Source organism: Myotis brandtii, unplaced genomic scaffold, assembly GCF_000412655.1.
Source record: "Myotis brandtii unplaced genomic scaffold, ASM41265v1 scaffold266, whole genome shotgun sequence".
NCBI classification, from domain to species: Eukaryota; Metazoa; Chordata; class Mammalia; order Chiroptera; family Vespertilionidae; genus Myotis; species Myotis brandtii.
Genome location: NW_005360124.1, coordinates 15,267 through 31,525, shown reverse-complemented (window position 1 = coordinate 31,525; position 16,259 = coordinate 15,267). Strand labels below are relative to the sequence as shown.

The 16,259-nt window shown below is 52.8% G+C and overlaps 1 protein-coding gene across 2 annotated transcripts in view; it reads left to right on the top strand.

Moving 5' to 3' along the window:
• The window catches only part of DAPK1 (death-associated protein kinase 1), a 164,173-nt gene that overhangs the window by 136,869 nt on the left and 11,045 nt on the right, over nucleotides 1–16,259 (top strand). For both annotated transcript variants that reach the window (XM_005868255.2, XM_014541237.1), the window contains exons 20-22: nucleotides 9,278–9,500; nucleotides 13,555–13,743; nucleotides 15,397–15,594. In XM_005868255.2, the coding sequence (XP_005868317.1) occupies nucleotides 9,278–9,500; nucleotides 13,555–13,743; nucleotides 15,397–15,594 (610 nt within the window). The remainder of the gene's footprint in view (nucleotides 1–9,277; nucleotides 9,501–13,554; nucleotides 13,744–15,396; nucleotides 15,595–16,259) is intronic.

Sequence of the window (16,259 nt, the reverse complement as noted above, 5' to 3'; positions counted from 1 at the left end):
GGGGGGGGGGGGGGAGGGGGAGGGGGGGGGGGGGGGGGGGGGGGGGGGGGGGCGGTCAGCGGGGAGCTCCCAGGAGGGAGTGCGCACTGGGCCCTCCATCCTAAGGGTTTTAAGGGCGGAGATTTTAGGGGCGGTCCCAGGGGATGTTCTCAATAGAATATTCAGCAGCTTTCCAGGTGTGTCCCTTCAGGATTGTGGTCTCCAATGATGGGTTGGCTGGCACCAGGGCAGGGGGTCATTATTCCAGGCAGCTGGATCAGCAGTGGCTGGTTTTGTTGCTTATCTGGGCCTGGAGCTGAAATACAACTGAGGCCTAGATGTTATCTCAGGGAGGACAGGTCAGGGGGGTCCAAACCTCCTGACCAGCCTTATGCTGGGGGAGGAGAAGTCACCCTGGGGGAGGTCCCACCCTACACTAGTAACTGACTGTCCATTGCTAGGCACCTGGGGCTGTCCATCCTGGTGACCTGCTGTACCTGGCCCATGTCTTGCTCTGCTCATGTCTGTCTAACTGCCTACGGCAAGATGACCAACAATAATGTCTGGCAAATTGTCGTCCAGCTATAAAGCAGAATGGTTTTCGGCCATTAAACTATTTTAGACGAGGTTTTTTAGTAACAGGAGTTCAATGCTGAGGGTGTTCCTGGACTTCAAAGCAGAAGATAAATTATGTGCACATTATGATCCAACCTGTGTTTTTCTAAAATGCCTGGGAAGAAAATGTTAACGGTGGTGTTCTTTGAGTTTGCCAGTGTAATTAACATTTTCTTCTTTAAACATTACTGTGTTTTCCTAACTCTCCTATAATGCTTTTTCAAAAAACAAACTTTATGGAAAGGAAAAAATAATTTACTGATTTAAGTGTTCATTGAAAATGTATTGCCTACTGCCCTAGCCCTTATCTGGGCCTACTGCGGTTCGGCAAACCGCGGCTCGCGAGCCACGTGCGGACGGCTCTTTGGCCCCTTGAGTGTGGCTCTTCCACAAAATACTGACTTCTGCGCATGGGCCACCAAGTTTCAATCACACTGTACGTGCACGCCCGCACGTGGTATTTTGTGGAAAAACTACACTCAAGGAGCCAACGAGCCGCCTGTGGCTCAAGAGCCGCGGTTTGCCGACCATGGCCCTAGCCGGTTTGGCTCAGTGGATAGAGCATTGGCCTGCGGACTGAAAGGTCCCAGGTTCTATTCTGGTCAAGGGCACATGCCCAGGTTGTGGGCTCGATCACCAGTGTGTGGTGTGCAGGAGGCAGTCAATCAATGATTCTCTCTCATCATTGATGTTTCTCTCTCTCTCCTCCCTTCCTCTCTGAAATCAATAAAAATACATTTTTTTTTTAAAGAAAGAAAAGGAAAGGTAAAAAGAAAAGAAAAGGTATTGCCGAAAATATGCTCGGGGTATCCCCTGGAGGTCCTGCCTTATAAACTGAAAAGTGCCTGCAGGGGGCGGGGAGGTTAGGGGTGACAGTGTCTTAGCTCTCTCAGCTACTGGAAGTTGCCTTTCCATCGTGGTCCCTGGTTGGGGGGAAAGCGAAGGGACACAAAGATGAGAACATTTCCCCCCAGTGCTTGGAGTTGACCTTGGGGCATCAGAGAGAGAATAATCCATTTTCACACCCTTGTGCTTTGGAGGCTATGAACCGGCCACAGAGCCTGGCCGGCGGCCGGTGAACCCTGAACTGTCCCGGCTGCTGCAGGGTTCCGTATGTCCTTTGCTCTGGGAATTCCAGAAAGGGATCTAGAAAAGCTCTCCTGGCCTTACTCACTTATTCTCACAGGAAACCGGCCTCAAGTTGGTGAAGCAACATGCTACCCAGTGCAGAGCGCAGACTCAGACTCAGACCTGACATAGAAGCATCTGGTCCTCAGGGGGCTCCCGTCTGCTTCAGTTTCCTCCCCAGCCAGGGGCGCCCTTCTCCTCGCTGGGCTCCCCCGCTGTGGGCTGCCAGGATCACCTTCCTCGGAATAACCCAGGGATATTCCCCTCGCAGACTGTTCTAGGGAGATCCACCTATTTGTTTGCCATTGTCAACCCCTCAAAGGGCTCTGGACCTCAGCTTCCTGAGGATCCAGAAAAGGGGAGTCGGCTGCCCAGCAATTTCTGACCACACTACAGGGCGGGCGGTGGGCAGGGCTGCCTGTCCTCGCAGGACTCACGGACCCCCAGCACCTCATGTGGCAGCTTCCCTCCTCCACCTGGTGCAAACCACGGAAAGGCCTCCACGCTTTCTGACACCCCCTGAAGACTCGGCCCTGGATGCTAATTAAATACATTCACGGGAGAAATCTGTGTAGGGACAACAGCGGGGGAGGGGGTGGCTTTAAATGGCTGTGCCATTCCCTGTGGGTTCCAACCAGATTAGCAAAAAAAGAGCTCCCTGTGCCCCGCCCCTCCTCCAATCAGCTGACACGCCTGGAAATGTAGCTTTAAACAATGTTTGCTGGGGAGCCTGGGGCTTTCGGTTCCTGAATTAGAGCCAAAGTCATCTTGTTGACCGTGTGGGGCAGCAGAGGCCAAGCCAGGAGAATGTGGGGTTCCCTGTGCAGACAGCGCAGGGGCCGGCCCAGGGAGAGGAAACCTTTCAGCCGGTGCAGCGTGGGGGTGAGGGTGGCCGAGGCCGGGTCTTGTGGGGGAAACAAACACAGCTCAGCCATGAGGTGACGTGTGGGTGGTGGGTACCGGAGCCTCTGTTACCCTCTGGGAAAGCCCCCCATCCACGTCTCTTTCCAGCTGTGTGCTCAGTGCTGCCACCTTAGGGCCTGCAGTCAGCCGTGGAGGTGGTGTCTGCACCACAGGAATAGCCAACGTGAAGCTTCAGGGCTGTTTTCCTGGCACGCTGGTTGGTCAGCACACCATTGCTTGGGGGGTCTCTAGGGTTTTAAGTACAACATTTTAAAAAATATATAATTTTTTAAACAAGATAGACAAGGTTTCTGCTCCCAGGGACTTCATGTTCTATAAAGGCCTTTAAATGCCTGATTGGTTCTTAAGGGTGTGTGTTGATGGTAGTTGGAATGTGAGAGGCAGAATGGAGGATACACAGATTAAAAACTTGGGCTCTAAAAATAAATAAATAAATAAAAATATATAATTTTTTATTGATTTCAGAGAGGAAGGGAGAGAGAGAGAGAGAGAGAGATAGAAACATCAATGATGAGAGAGAATCATTGATCGGCTGCCTCCTGCACGCCCCACACTGGGGATCAAGCCCGAAACCCAGGCATGTGCCCTGACTGGGAATCGAACTGTGACTTCCTGGTTCATAGGTTGGTGCTCAACCACTGAGCCACACCAGCGGGGCAGGTACAACCCTTTTACAAAAAAAGAGCTGCCTGACCCTTCTACTCTCCACTGTGCTCCCCCCACCTCTAAGCAAAGCCCAGGTGCTCCCTCCAAGCCTGCGGGACTCCTCCTGAGGAGGGCTGCTTGCTGTGACGGGGAGAGGAGGGCACTTACACTTGCATCAGCATCCATTTCACTAGCCGTGCGAGTCCCATTCTTACCTGATTTTAAGATACTAATTTCAGGAGGTGTGGGGAGCTGGCTTATTTTTATTTTGTTTGATTGTCCTTCTAATCAGATTGTCCACAAGCTGATATTAAAAGTAATTGCTTTTCCTAAGCCCAAGAGGAGGCAGTGAGAAAGGTGCCCAGGAATATTTTGGAGAAGAGGACAAAGTTGGGGATTTGCCCGAAATTAAAAACTCACAAGCAAGCTGCATTTGCATAATTAAAAGTTGCTGCTCCATCCGCGCAGGTTGTAATTGCATCCTGCCACGTGCGGAAAGCGCGTCACCCCTCCACTTATCTGGCGTTCCCAGACTGCTGCAGGCTCGCCCCTGTCAATCAGCGGATGCTCAGTCATCTTTCCTGAGGAGAAAGTGAAAGCTCCATTTCCAGGGGGGGAAGTTGCTGGAAGAAAGGAAACTGGAAACCAAGATTCATCAGGGCTTCCAAGAGCAAAACGGATACCAAATAATAGTCATTTGAAAGATATTCACCGTGTCTCTTATATGCCAAGAACTGTTCTAGGCAGCAGAGAGACCACAGTGAACAAACGAGGCAAGACTCGGCCGATAAACAAATAAGAAAAATGCAAGACAGGGTGAATTAGGGGTTGGCAAGCGATGGCCTATGAGCCAAAGCTGACTCACCACCTGTTTTTGAAAATAAAGTTTTATTGAAACACAGCCATACCCACTGACTACTGTCTATGGCTGGTTTCTGGATGCATGGGAGTCCCAACAAAAACCACCAGGCCCTTTACGGAAAGGTTTGCTGTCCCCCTGGTGTAAGTGCAGGCGATTCAAATAGGGTGAAATGAAAGACAGTAGAGGGTGGGGGTGGCAACTACTTTCCGCTGACTGGTCAGGGACTGCCTCTCTGCTGGCAACATTTAAACCAATTCCTGAAGGACAAGGCAGGCTTGGTGGAAAGCCGAGGCAAAGGTCCTGGGGCAGTAAAGGGCTGGGTGTGTCCCAGGAAACGGCCCGAGGAGGGGGGTTGATGGGGCTGGCTAGGGAGCTTGAGCGCAGTGGTCTGGGCGGAGAATGATGCCCGAGACCCTCTGATCAGAGAGGTAGGCCAGGCTTCGCAGACCTTGGTAAAGAGAGTAGGACTTGGTGCAGGTGTGTTCAGCAGGTGGGAGCAAGACCTGACTTAGGTTTTAGGAATTTACCTCTCACCGCTCAGATGGACGGTGATCCCGTGGCCGGGTGAGACAGGAAGGTGCGTGGACTGGGGGTGTCCAGGCTCCATGACTTTGTGCAGGAATACAAACGGAGGCTCATGTTCCTGCGTAAGTATTCAAAGTATGTGACTAGTAAGGGGGAGAGATCAACCAAAGGACTTATATGCTAGCATATAGGCCTAACCAATGGACACAAACAACAGGGGGATGAGGGCATGAGTGAGGGGGTTGGGGGGTAATGTGGGGATAAGGACACATATGTAATAACTTAATCAATAAAAAAAAATTTTTTTTAATTAAATAAATAAAGTATGTGACTAAAGCTAACGAGAGGGAATACGCCTTTATGACCACCTGGAAGGCCAGTTCTGGTTTAGATTCCCGTTGCTCCCCCCCTGTCTTCCCAACCCTGGCGGCCCTGCACGTTGGAGGCCACACCCACAGACACCCAGGCCTCGCGGCCTCACCCAGCGGCTCAGGGTGCAGTGGGAGACACAAACAGGAAAGTATTTCAAGTCATGAGCCAGAATTTAGGGACCACCATAGTCCCAACTCTCCACCCCCTGGCGATGCTACTGCAGTGGATGGAATTGTGTGCTCCTCCTCCTCCAAAGAAATCGATATTCTATCACCTCCAGAGCCTCTCTCATCAAAACCTTAGCCTCCCTGGAGAGCTCACACTCAGGTTGATGGGAGCTGCCTTGCTGGGGAGACAGGTCAGGGCCCTGCTGCACCATCTAGTGGTGAAAAGTGATAATGCGGCGCCCGCCGCGTGGGGAGAGATTGCAGAAACTTCTGTGGGTCCTGTACATCGTTATCAAACTCGGCTGTATTCAGATTCTGCAGGATTTTTAGTGAGCACAAGAAGGGAGCATCCTTCAGGTGAGGTGAGGTTTCCTTACAAAGGAGAAGACGCGAGACTATGTTGTTTTTCTTGGCGTTTCAAGATGATGGCAGATTCTGTCCGTCTTGATAGAGAGCAGTTTCCTGATTTATCTTCCCAAAGACAAGGTGGGGTGTGAGTCAGTCCCAGGCAGGCCATCAGCTCCTGGTGGAAGGGGAGGAGGGAGGGGGGCCGGGGAGATGTGCCAAGGCCCTGGGCAGAGGGCAGGAGGGAGGGTGGGATGTCTATTCCTTTTACCCCTTTCTCGCTGCCGTCCTCATCCCCACGCAAATGGAGAGAGTGTGTGTGTGTCCGAGTGATCGTGTAGAATCCGGGACATCGTAAACCTGAGCTGTGAGCCCAGCATAACAGAAGTTTCTTGGGGGGAAAAGATTTCTGAGGACAGTTATTATTTGGGAAACAGCGTGTGAGCTCGCAATGATTCTGAGATGAGCGCAGCCCCTTCACGTGGGGACTCAGCTGTTTCTGATAAAGAATTAAAGTCTCCCTCAGCTCCCTGAGGACCCAAGATGCACACAGGCCAGCAATCCAAGCCATTTGCATAGGAAAAGAGGTGCTGAAATGAGATGTGCCCTTTGTTTGAAAATCCAGAGCAGGTAGGGCTTATCTCATTCTATTTGCATTTTTTTTTAATATTTTTTTTATTGATTTTTTAGAAAGAGGAACGGAGAGGGATAGAGAGTTAGAAACATCGATCAGCTGCCTCCTGCACAGCCGATACTGGAGATGTGCCCGCAACCAAGGTACATGCCCTTGACTGGAATCGAACCTGGGGCCCTTCAGTCCGCAGGCCGCCGCTCTATCCACTGAGCCAAACCGGTCAGGGCTCTGTTTGCCTTTTTGTAGCAATGACTCATAACTTACTTTACATCCAATGGTCTGCAAAGCAGCATGGCACTGGAGACCTTGCAGTAACGGGAGTGTCCTCCGAGTGGGACCAGCGGCCTCCTTGACTTTCTTCAGTGCTGGCAACTCACTCCAGCTGGCCCGTGCAGATGTTGAAGAAGCAGGGGAATAGGACGTTTTAAAGGTCACAGTGCACAGACTGAGCAGGATTCCCGCTGAGGGCAGGCCAGGTGATCAGATATCACGGATGGGAGTGAGCAGTTTCATCAGATACCAACTCAGGAGAAGGGATTGTCACTAAACCAACCCAACAGGATTCTTGATAAAACCAGGGGCCAAGGACACAGCCCAAGGTCGAGACCTGGAGGGCTCCGAGGTCCGTACTGGAGGTAGGACAGATAGTCTTCCCACCAGCTGCCTCTTCCCTCTCGGCTCCGTGTCTGTGGCTGGTCCAGAAAACAGGCAGGCAGATCGCCAGCTGCCTCTGGCCACCAACTCCCTGCGTGGAATTCGAAGGAGAGCAAAGCCTTGGTTCAGGGAAGCTTCTGGAAGCCCACCAGGGCTGCACTGTCCGAGGGAGGAGAGGAGGCACGGTTCAAGTCTTGTCAGAATGGAAAAGCCTGTGAAACTCCTGCAGACGAGGAGAACAGGCCCCCATTCCTTCCCACAGGACAGACGTGCTGGCCAACGTGTCAAGGGCAACAGGGCAGGAAACAGACAGAAAAGAGCCATGAGCTCACTGGTTGCACGGTGCACCCGGGTCCAGGGATTGGATGAGACCGGAGCAGGTTTGCTGCCTTCCCTGTCTCAGCAGGAGCAGACGCTGGCTCCACACAGAGAACCTGTGTGTTAGGAGGCTGTGTGTCACGAAATAGGCAGAGACCCTTCTAGCCTAACTCCCTGAGATGCTCAGAATGGGAGGTGATGCCCACGGACACCGACTGCAACTCAGATGCTCGCCACACGGCGCAGGGCGGGCTGATTTAAAGGGAAGATCGAAGGGCTGGTTTTGAAGCTTAAATTAAAACGAGGGAAGGTAGCTTTGCTTCGGGGCGTCATGGGCTTATCTGCAAGAGCAGACGGCACCGAGGAGATCTCCACACCCCGCTTGTCCCAGCCTGGTCAGCGGCACCCCGACAAGTTACTATCTCAGGATAGAACCTTCCCAGCTTTCGTGCTGACTTGGATAATAATTCAAGGAAATTGCTGGCAAATCCAAGCCTTTTTATCCTCCGCCGCACTCTGAGGCTAGAGGAAGAAATCGGCCTAAGAACAACCTCATGTCCTACACATCGCTGTCCAAGCCGTGGTTTGCAGCCCTAGCCAGTCCAGCATTGTGCAGCCACATTTAGTGATGCCTTCTTCACCCTCCTGAAATGACAGTCACAGATAACAACGTACCTACTCAGGGAATTTTAAAAGATGAATAGAGCCCTGGCCAGTGTGGCTCAGTTGGTTGAGCGTTGTCCCATGCACCAAGAGGTTTCGGGTTGGATTCCAGGTCAGGGACACAGGGCGTGAGGGGACGTATTGAAATCAGCAGATACTCGGACCCACCCACGGAATCACCCTGTAGACGCCTGAGGGTATCAGTGGGCTGGGATGGCAACTCAAACACTGCAGTGACTGCGGGCATGCTTATCAGAAATGCAAGGACAGAGCTCATGAAAGATCAAAATTATACATATACGTATTTCCACCAATTTATAAAGTAGTTGCATTCTTGGACAACTCGGTATGTATTAAACCATGCCCCCTCTCCAGCCTCCCCTAAAAAACCCTCTGGGTCATATGTAAAGTGATGCAGGTAAGTCCTAAGCTCAGATCTTATAAACAGGTTTATTTCCTATATAAATGCCCAGCAGACACTCAGAAATCAGCCCAGGAGAATTCTTACTGCTCAGGACCATGTTCATACACATCTGGGCACCTGGGGCCCACTGCCAGAAGCGCCCCCCAACGTAAGAGCTAAAATGTCTCTGTAGGTGGCTTACCTGCCCACCAGGGGGCAGTGTGGCCCTGTGGAGAAAGAAGGGTCGAACTTCAATAGAAAACAGGTGGGAACTTCGTAGCCTTCAGGAGAGTCCTGAGTCTGTTAGATGAGCTTGCTTGGCTGTTAGCGGGGAAAGTTAACTGGCCGGGTAGTCAGTCAGCGCCTCCCAGGATTTAGAACTGGAAGCAGTGGTCTGGCCAGGTCTGCGATCACACTGAGACCGAAAGGAAGGCGCTTGCCTCGGGCACGCTCTCACGGGGTGCACCTGAGTTGAATCATTTACACCACCCCTCTTCATGGAACATCCCACCTGAGCCAGGTGCTCTGAGGGTCTTGGCTCCGCCCTTCCGGTCCGGGCTCAGCTCTACCCGGCTACGGGCTACGGGTTACGTTGGGCTCCGGGTGTAGGCGCACCATTTCGGGACCAGCTCTACCTCTTCAGGCCTCAACTCCACTCCTTGGGGCTACGCCAGGCTCCAACCCCCTGGACGAGGCTGGGCACTTTGGGACTAGGCTCGGCTCTTAGGCAAATTGAGAGAAGCAGAGAAGTGAGAGATCCGAGGGAATTGAGAGAACGAGGATTGATTAGATCAGCTGGTTGTACCACATGGGGAATGTCCTAAAGCCTCTGAATGGTACACTTCAAAACGGTTAAGGTGGTGAATTGTATGTTACGTGCACTTTACGTGAATTTTGCAAACGTATTGAGGACAGGACAAAATGAGTGAGAATGTCTGGCCAGGAGGACCCAACCAGGGGTGCGGAGCCCTGGGAACCAGCACTGCCGCCTGCTCGGGCCTTCTCTTTTGTGGTGACTAACAGGCCCTCTGTCATCTGCTCAGGACACGCACCGAAGCCTCTTCATCCAGCAGCTGCGGCCCACACAGAACCTGCAGCCCAGAATCAAACTGAAGCTGTTCGGCCACTCGGGCTCGGGGAAAACCACGCTGGTGGAGTCGCTCAAGTGCGGGCTGCTCAGGAGCTTCTTCCGACGGCGCCGGCCCCGGCTCTCCTCCACCAACTCCACCAGGTTCCCGCCTTCGCCCCTGGCTTCCAAGCCGGCAGGTAGGCGCCTCCACCCCGGCCCGAGGCTCTGCAGTAGGTGCTGGGGGTTGCCCTCTCTGAGTCAGGGTCCAGGGTGAGCGGTGGCTTTAGTTATGGGCGCTGGGTCCCGGGCCGACTGGATTCCAGCGCCTTGGTGGCTGTGAGGTGTGGGCCAGCCCGGCCCTGGGCCTGGTATCTGCCCTGCTATTGCCCAGCAGTTGCAAGCTGCCCCCAGAACAGCAAGGAAAGGGCCTCACTGAAGTTGGGGGCACAGACCGAATGTTGGCCCCGGGATGGCTCCTCCCCCATGCTTTCTTCTTGGAAGTCAGAGCAACAAAATTGGGTTCACGTGGGATCAACATCCCACACACTCGGAGTTGCTCGATGGTTTTCCCCGTTGTCCCTCTGCTCACAGAGACAGGGCAGCAGGCTTTGCTGCCTTCCCCTGCCTCCCTCAGACACAGTGAGCAGTGATTCACACCCAGAACTTCGGGGCTACCTGTCCTTCCCCAGGGAGAAACACCACCATGAGCAAGAGGAAGGTGTGCAAGTTGGGTGTTCTTTCTCCAGAACCCCACTTTAGAGCAGGGGGCATACGTTTTGCTAAGATAAGAATAGAGACCTTCCAAGAGTTTCCTAAGCAACATCAATTTTGAAGCCTTGTGCCTGGGGTTCATTTCCTGTGCATCATATCGCAAAGCTGTCGTATCGGTGCCCGAGGTTGAAAACAGAAGTTTTATAGTTTGGGTTTCTATGTAATTCTTCTCTCCAAGAGGAGGGAGGTCTGGGGGGCGTTCGTGTGAGGGACAGGTGACTGAGCTTTATATGCCCTTTCAACTTGTTGTCTCTGAACACAGCAGAAACTTGGAGAAAAAAATAACCCAAAATGGATTTTTAATTAGAATGATTACGAAGTTGCTCACTGGTTTTGCTAATACTTACCGAGCACAAACTGTGTGTCAGGAGCTGGGCAAAATGTGGCTGAGTGAAACCTCATCCATGAGTCAGGGTTATAGCAGGCAGCTCAGGAAGTGTCTGGCTCCTGAGCCACGGCTTAGTAATGACACGACTTCTGAGTAAGGGCTTTGTGTGCACACACTTTCCATTTGCCACTGTAATTTTGCCAGTGTTCCTAGTTCAAGGTCAGCTCTCTGGTGTCACCCAGAGGGAGGCAGGCCAGCTCTCTCCTGCTGTGGGCCAAGGTCACTCCAGTCTGAACCACTGTTAGGGAGCAGGGAGGGTGGAGACTCTGTGTGTGTCTGTAGGACAGAGAGACCAAAAACAGAGATCTATTTGGATCTATGATCTGGAATTTTTAGAAGTCCTCACTGGGTGTGAGGATTATGGCCCAGGTCCCGTGAGCTAAACTGAACCAGCCACACATCAAGTGGCCGCTGGCTTCCCCTTGAGGGACAGATTTTAACTGCTGCTCAACCCTAGCACTCAGAAGGAACAGCTCCATTCATCGTCCTCGGGGTCAATTTTCCACACCTGGGAGAATCCGGAAGTAGATTCTTGATAAAATTAAACTCAGGGTGACCAGATTACCAGTAAGTCTCCCGGGTGTAACCGTGCCCTTCAGCCAGTGCTTGGACTTGGGGCGCGGGGCTCAGTGACAGAAAGTTCTCTGTAGCAAACGAGCCACCCCAGGGGCACTCAGCACTGAGACACTGTGGGTCTCACGGGGAGGTTCCTTCTCGTTCTCTAGGCTTCCTTGGTTCAGAGCTGCCTTCTTGGGCTGAACCCACAAACTTCTGTGTCAGGGTAACCCCTTAGGGAGGACCAGGCTTCTCGAAAAGGACTGTTAGGATGTGAACACAGCTCTTGTATCCCATGGGTCCTGTTCTTTAGACTCTCCCTGGTGTCCTGTCATCTCAGGATGCTGGTTTCTGACCAGAATGGAGAACACCTTCCAGATCTGTCCCCTTCTCCGGGGGCTGAGGTCCTTGTTCTCGCAGGAAGCACAGCTCTGCTGCCTGTGGTCCCTGGACTGAAAGAAAGTCCACTTGGGGACGTGCAAGACTGAAGAAAGTAACAAATGCCAGAAACACGGAGAGAGAAGGCCCAGGGGACACCAAACGGTTGCCCAGCTGACAGAGCTCTGCTCCCTGGGAGACAGAAACCAAGCTTAGGTAGAAGCCAGAGCGTGTGGAAAGGCGGGTGTGCGGTGAACAGAGTTTGCGCTGACCTGTGTCCCAGGTGCTGCACACATCTTCTCATTGGACGTCTCATGGGTTGTGTCATAAACCCATTTCAGAGAAAAGTAGCTCAAGGCTCACAGACATGAGGCGTCTCTGCCGAAGGCAGAGGCTGAAACCCAGCAGCCTGGCCAGCTGCAGCTGTGCAGCAGGGGGAGGGGAAAGAGGAAATTGCATTAGCTGCCAACAGTGAAAAAGGTGAAGGGATTAAGCAAAAATAAAACAACACAAGGCCACAGACAACAGTATGGTGATTAGCAGAAGGGGAGGCGGTGGGGGCAGGTAGAAGGTGGTGATGGAAGGAGACCTGACTTGGGGTGGTGAGCACAACACAATACACAGATGAGTATTACAAACTTGTACACCTGAAACATATGTCATTTTATTAACCAATGTGACCCCAATAAATGCAATTAAAATTTTAAAATTTTTAAAGGAAAATGAAGAGATTTCACTAAAAAGCTAAGTACTTTGCTTCTTGTGGAAAAGTGGAAGCTTTGGCTACGCTGGATGCACATTCCTGCCTGGTGCCAGTTAGTGGGGAGGAGGGCGGCGGCCCCATGTAGAGGGGCACGGGCTCTGCATTTTGCCCCATCTCCATCCACCCAGCCCCCTGACTCCAAGACTCCCATAGGCCAGGAGAGAGAGCTCAGGAGCAGACTCCCACCCCCAACCCCCACCCCCCCACTCCCATGCATGGAACTCTTTCCTGTGATAGAAATGACATTTTAAGAATGCATTGGAGTGTGTGGGCCAAGGTGACCCCTAGTCAATGTCAGAGGTGTAATTCAGTCCCAGGTCTGTCTGGCCAAAGCCAGGTGGCTTCCTGGAGGGCCTAGGCAAGTGCGGAAGAGAAGGGTAGCCCATAGAGGCCTGTAGTGCTTGATGCCCAGGTGGGGGGCCCACGCCGAGGGATGGGTAAAGTTTCCACCCAAACAGTCTCTGGAAGTGAGAGATTCTCCTCAGTTAAATCTAGACCTGCCTGAGGCCTGGGAAGGGCAGGAGCTCTGCCTGCAGGCTCTGTGGCAGGCCCTCCTGCCCAGTGCAGGGCAGGCACCCCCTGGGCTGAGGGAGCCACCAGCAGGGGCAGCAGCACCAGGGCCTGGGCCCCGAGCCCTAGTCCAGCAGCTCACCAGTCATTTCCTGGCCCTCACAAAACAGCACTCACGATGTCCTTGGAAAAGCAGAGTGTGGCACAAATATGAGGTGCTGTGAGGGCCGCCTTGGGGAGACTGGGGCGGGGGCGGGGCAGGCTGTGCTGGCATGGGGGGGCGGGGATGCTGTGGCCTCCAGGGAAGGAGGTCTGTTTCCAGAAACAGCGACATTGTCACTTCGGCGTGGCATAGGGGCCCTGCCCTGCTACCTCCCAGACCCTTGACCTCACTAGAACGGCCAGGCCTTTTTCCTTTCCTGGGAGAGAGGCTCCCATTGGCTCGTTTATATCACACAGACCAGGAAACTTATTTGCCTCAAGAAAGCTGGCCCTTTGTGTTACCATCTCCTAAAAACGCTGGAGGCTAAAGGCTGAGCCACCAGCCAGGAGACAGGGCCAGGAGGCAGCCTTTCCCTCCTCCCAGCCTCTCCAGGGCTTCCCATTGGCTGACCCAACGCAGCAGTAAATGGCAAGCAAGCCTGGGAGATGCAGTCTTTGGGGAGGGGGCGGGAGGGTTGGCGCAGACAGAAAGAATCAGCCCAACATCTCAGGGAAGTGCTGTGCACAGCACACCCGAGGGGCATCGCAACCCCGGGGGCCTGAAGCAGGAGTGGGGTGGGGATAGGAATGTCCCAGAGAAGGACAACACAGGAGCGAAGGCAGGGAGGGAGGGCAGGCGTGCACGGTGCCCTGTGCGAGTCTCACCTGCCTCCTCTGCCTGCAGTCTCCGTGAGCATCAACAACCTGTACCCGGGCTGCGAGAACGTGAGCGTGAGGAGCCGCAGCATGATGTTCGAGCCGGGCCTCACCAAGGGGATGCTGGAGGTGTTCGTGGCCCCATCCCACCACCCGCACTGCTCCGCCGATGACCAGTCCACGAAGGCCATCGACATCCAGAATGCCTATCTGAACGGTACGTCCTGCCCACGGCAGAGGGAAGGGCCGCCAGCGTCCCTTTGCCAGGGCTTTAAGTGATCCCCCTGGGGAGCCTGGCCCGGGGGCACCCGTCCCAGCCCCACGGGCGCAGAGGAGGAGCCAGTGCAGTGATGTTGGAAGTGACCCAGGACTGAAGCAGGGCTGGTTAATACCCCTAAAAAGTAAAGCCAAACACTGTGATATCCTCTGCTCCTAATAAAGCACAGGGCACACAGTAGGTGCTTAATAAATGACTGTCAAGTAAATACATTTTTTAAATGATTGATTGATTTGAGAGAGAAACATTGATCATTGATCTGTTGTTCCACCTATTTATGCATTCACTGGTGATTCTTGTACGTGCCCTAACTGGGGATTGAACCTGCAACCTTGGCATATCAGGACGACACTCTAACGGAGCTACCCGGCCAGGGCTAATACAGTTGTTAAAGTAGAGCTAAACATGCACTTGGATGGGAGATCTCATAAAATACAATCCCTCTGGCAGTTTGATACCCAATATAGAAGAATTAGTTTTAAACGCATCTACACTCGTGCCTAATGCTCTGATACAGACACAGGCAGTCTTCTTTCATAAGTAACACTTCAAGTGTGTTCTTTGCCGTCAGACATTTCCAAGGAGGTGAAGCTTCCCAGGTTGCCGGGATGGTTTGCTCCCTCCAGCCACCGCCTCTTCCCGGTGGCACCCCGGGCTCGAGCCCCGGGCTGTGCGTGGACACAGCGCCTGCTTGTGGAGGCCCGGGTTACAACAACGATGCAGCCGTTTCTCTGAGATCCAGTTCCCTCACTCGTGAGGGTTGTATGAGCTGATGTTTATGAAAGGCCCTGGTAGAGCATCTGGCACAGGCAGGGAGGGACTCAGAAAATGGCGACCGGGAGCCTCTTCGTGGAGGCCCTTATATTATCCCGAACCCGGTGAGAAACAGAATTCAAGTCCATGCACAGTTTGCTCCCTTAAAAGTTGAATGTTCTAGCGAAGCTGGCCCTACAGCATAGAGAAAGGAAACGGGCGTCCTCCCACGTACCAGCTCTGCCCTCACCCCTGCTCTGCACCGGCCTCCTCCCCACCCCAAGCCTGCCTCCCAGGGCTCAAGGCCTCTCTCTGTGTTCCGGAGCTTTGCACACTGGGGCCTTAGCTGCCAGACCTTGCGTGCCTGTGCTCCAGGGGGAGGCTCTAGAAAAGCCCTGGGGATCTTCCAAAATGCATACGTCATAAAGATATGTCCGTGTTACATACACAGATCTATACTTAACACCTTGCGGATCAGTAGTTTTATTGCTAGCTTTACCCAGTGGCCAGATAAGTTTCTATTGAATGAGTTACAAAAACCATTTTACATAAATGTTAAAGGCACGCTTTAAAATGAAATACTCATTGCATTTTGAAGGTATTACATGTTCTTACAAGCTAATATCTTTCTAAAGAATTCTCGTGATTGGCCACGAGCCTTAGAACAGAAAACACGATAATTCTCGTGATCCGTCCACAGTGTGTTAACTAGATGCCTAGATACACGGATGAATGCTGTGGATGGCACTGCCCCTGCTGGCAACCTTCACCTGCTAGAAAAGCGGCGCCTGAAATTGGGTGGTGGTGTTTCCCGACCGTCATCTTTGTTTTTCTCCGTAGGGGTTGGCGATTTCAGCGTGTGGGAGTTCTCTGGAAACCCTGTCTACTTCTGCTCATATGATTATTTTGCTGCAAATGACCCCACGTCAATCCATGTCATCGTTTTTAGTCTAGAAGAACCCTATGAGATCCAGCTGAATCAAGTGGTTTTCTGGCTCAGTTTCCTGAAGTCTCTTGTGCCGGTTGAGGAGCCCATAGGTAAGCGGAGACACCCCTGGGCGAGCGAGCAGCCTTCGCTGGCCTTGCTGCCCGCCAGGCTCGGCTCCGACCGCTGGTGGCTCACAGCGGAGCTCCCTGCGCCCCTCCTCCCTGCAGGAAGGTCTGCACTCTGGCGGTTCCCCGAGGGCCAGCCGTTCATTTCGTGCTGCAGGGAGTTGTCTCATGATCACATGTTTCTGCCGCCAAGGCCTGATTCTGAGCTTTTTCCTTGAGGGCCATTTCTCTCTCTTTTGGGACTGTGGGCACTTTTGCTGGGTGCAAAGTGGAATACCTCCTTCAACAGCTACTGCACCTTTGCCTCTTGGGTACATAATTCATAAGCAGAACGAGCTCTCCTGCCTTCTGTGGCTCCCTCACATGCAAGGAAAGGGACCATGTTGACTGGATGCATTGACTTTATTCTCGAGGGGAAGATAGCATGTCCTTTTCCTACAACAGAAGCAGCAGCCTTCTCTGGTGAAATACAAAACTCAAATAGTCATTTTTACTTTGAAAAGCACACACATAACCAGATACACTGAGCTTCACCCCCCCACGGGGCACCATCACTTTCTTTGTTTCTCTCTCTCTTTTCCATGTTTTTGTCTTAAGTCTACCAGACCTGAGGCCCTGAACCTAACTGTCCCCTATACCTGGGCTTCTTA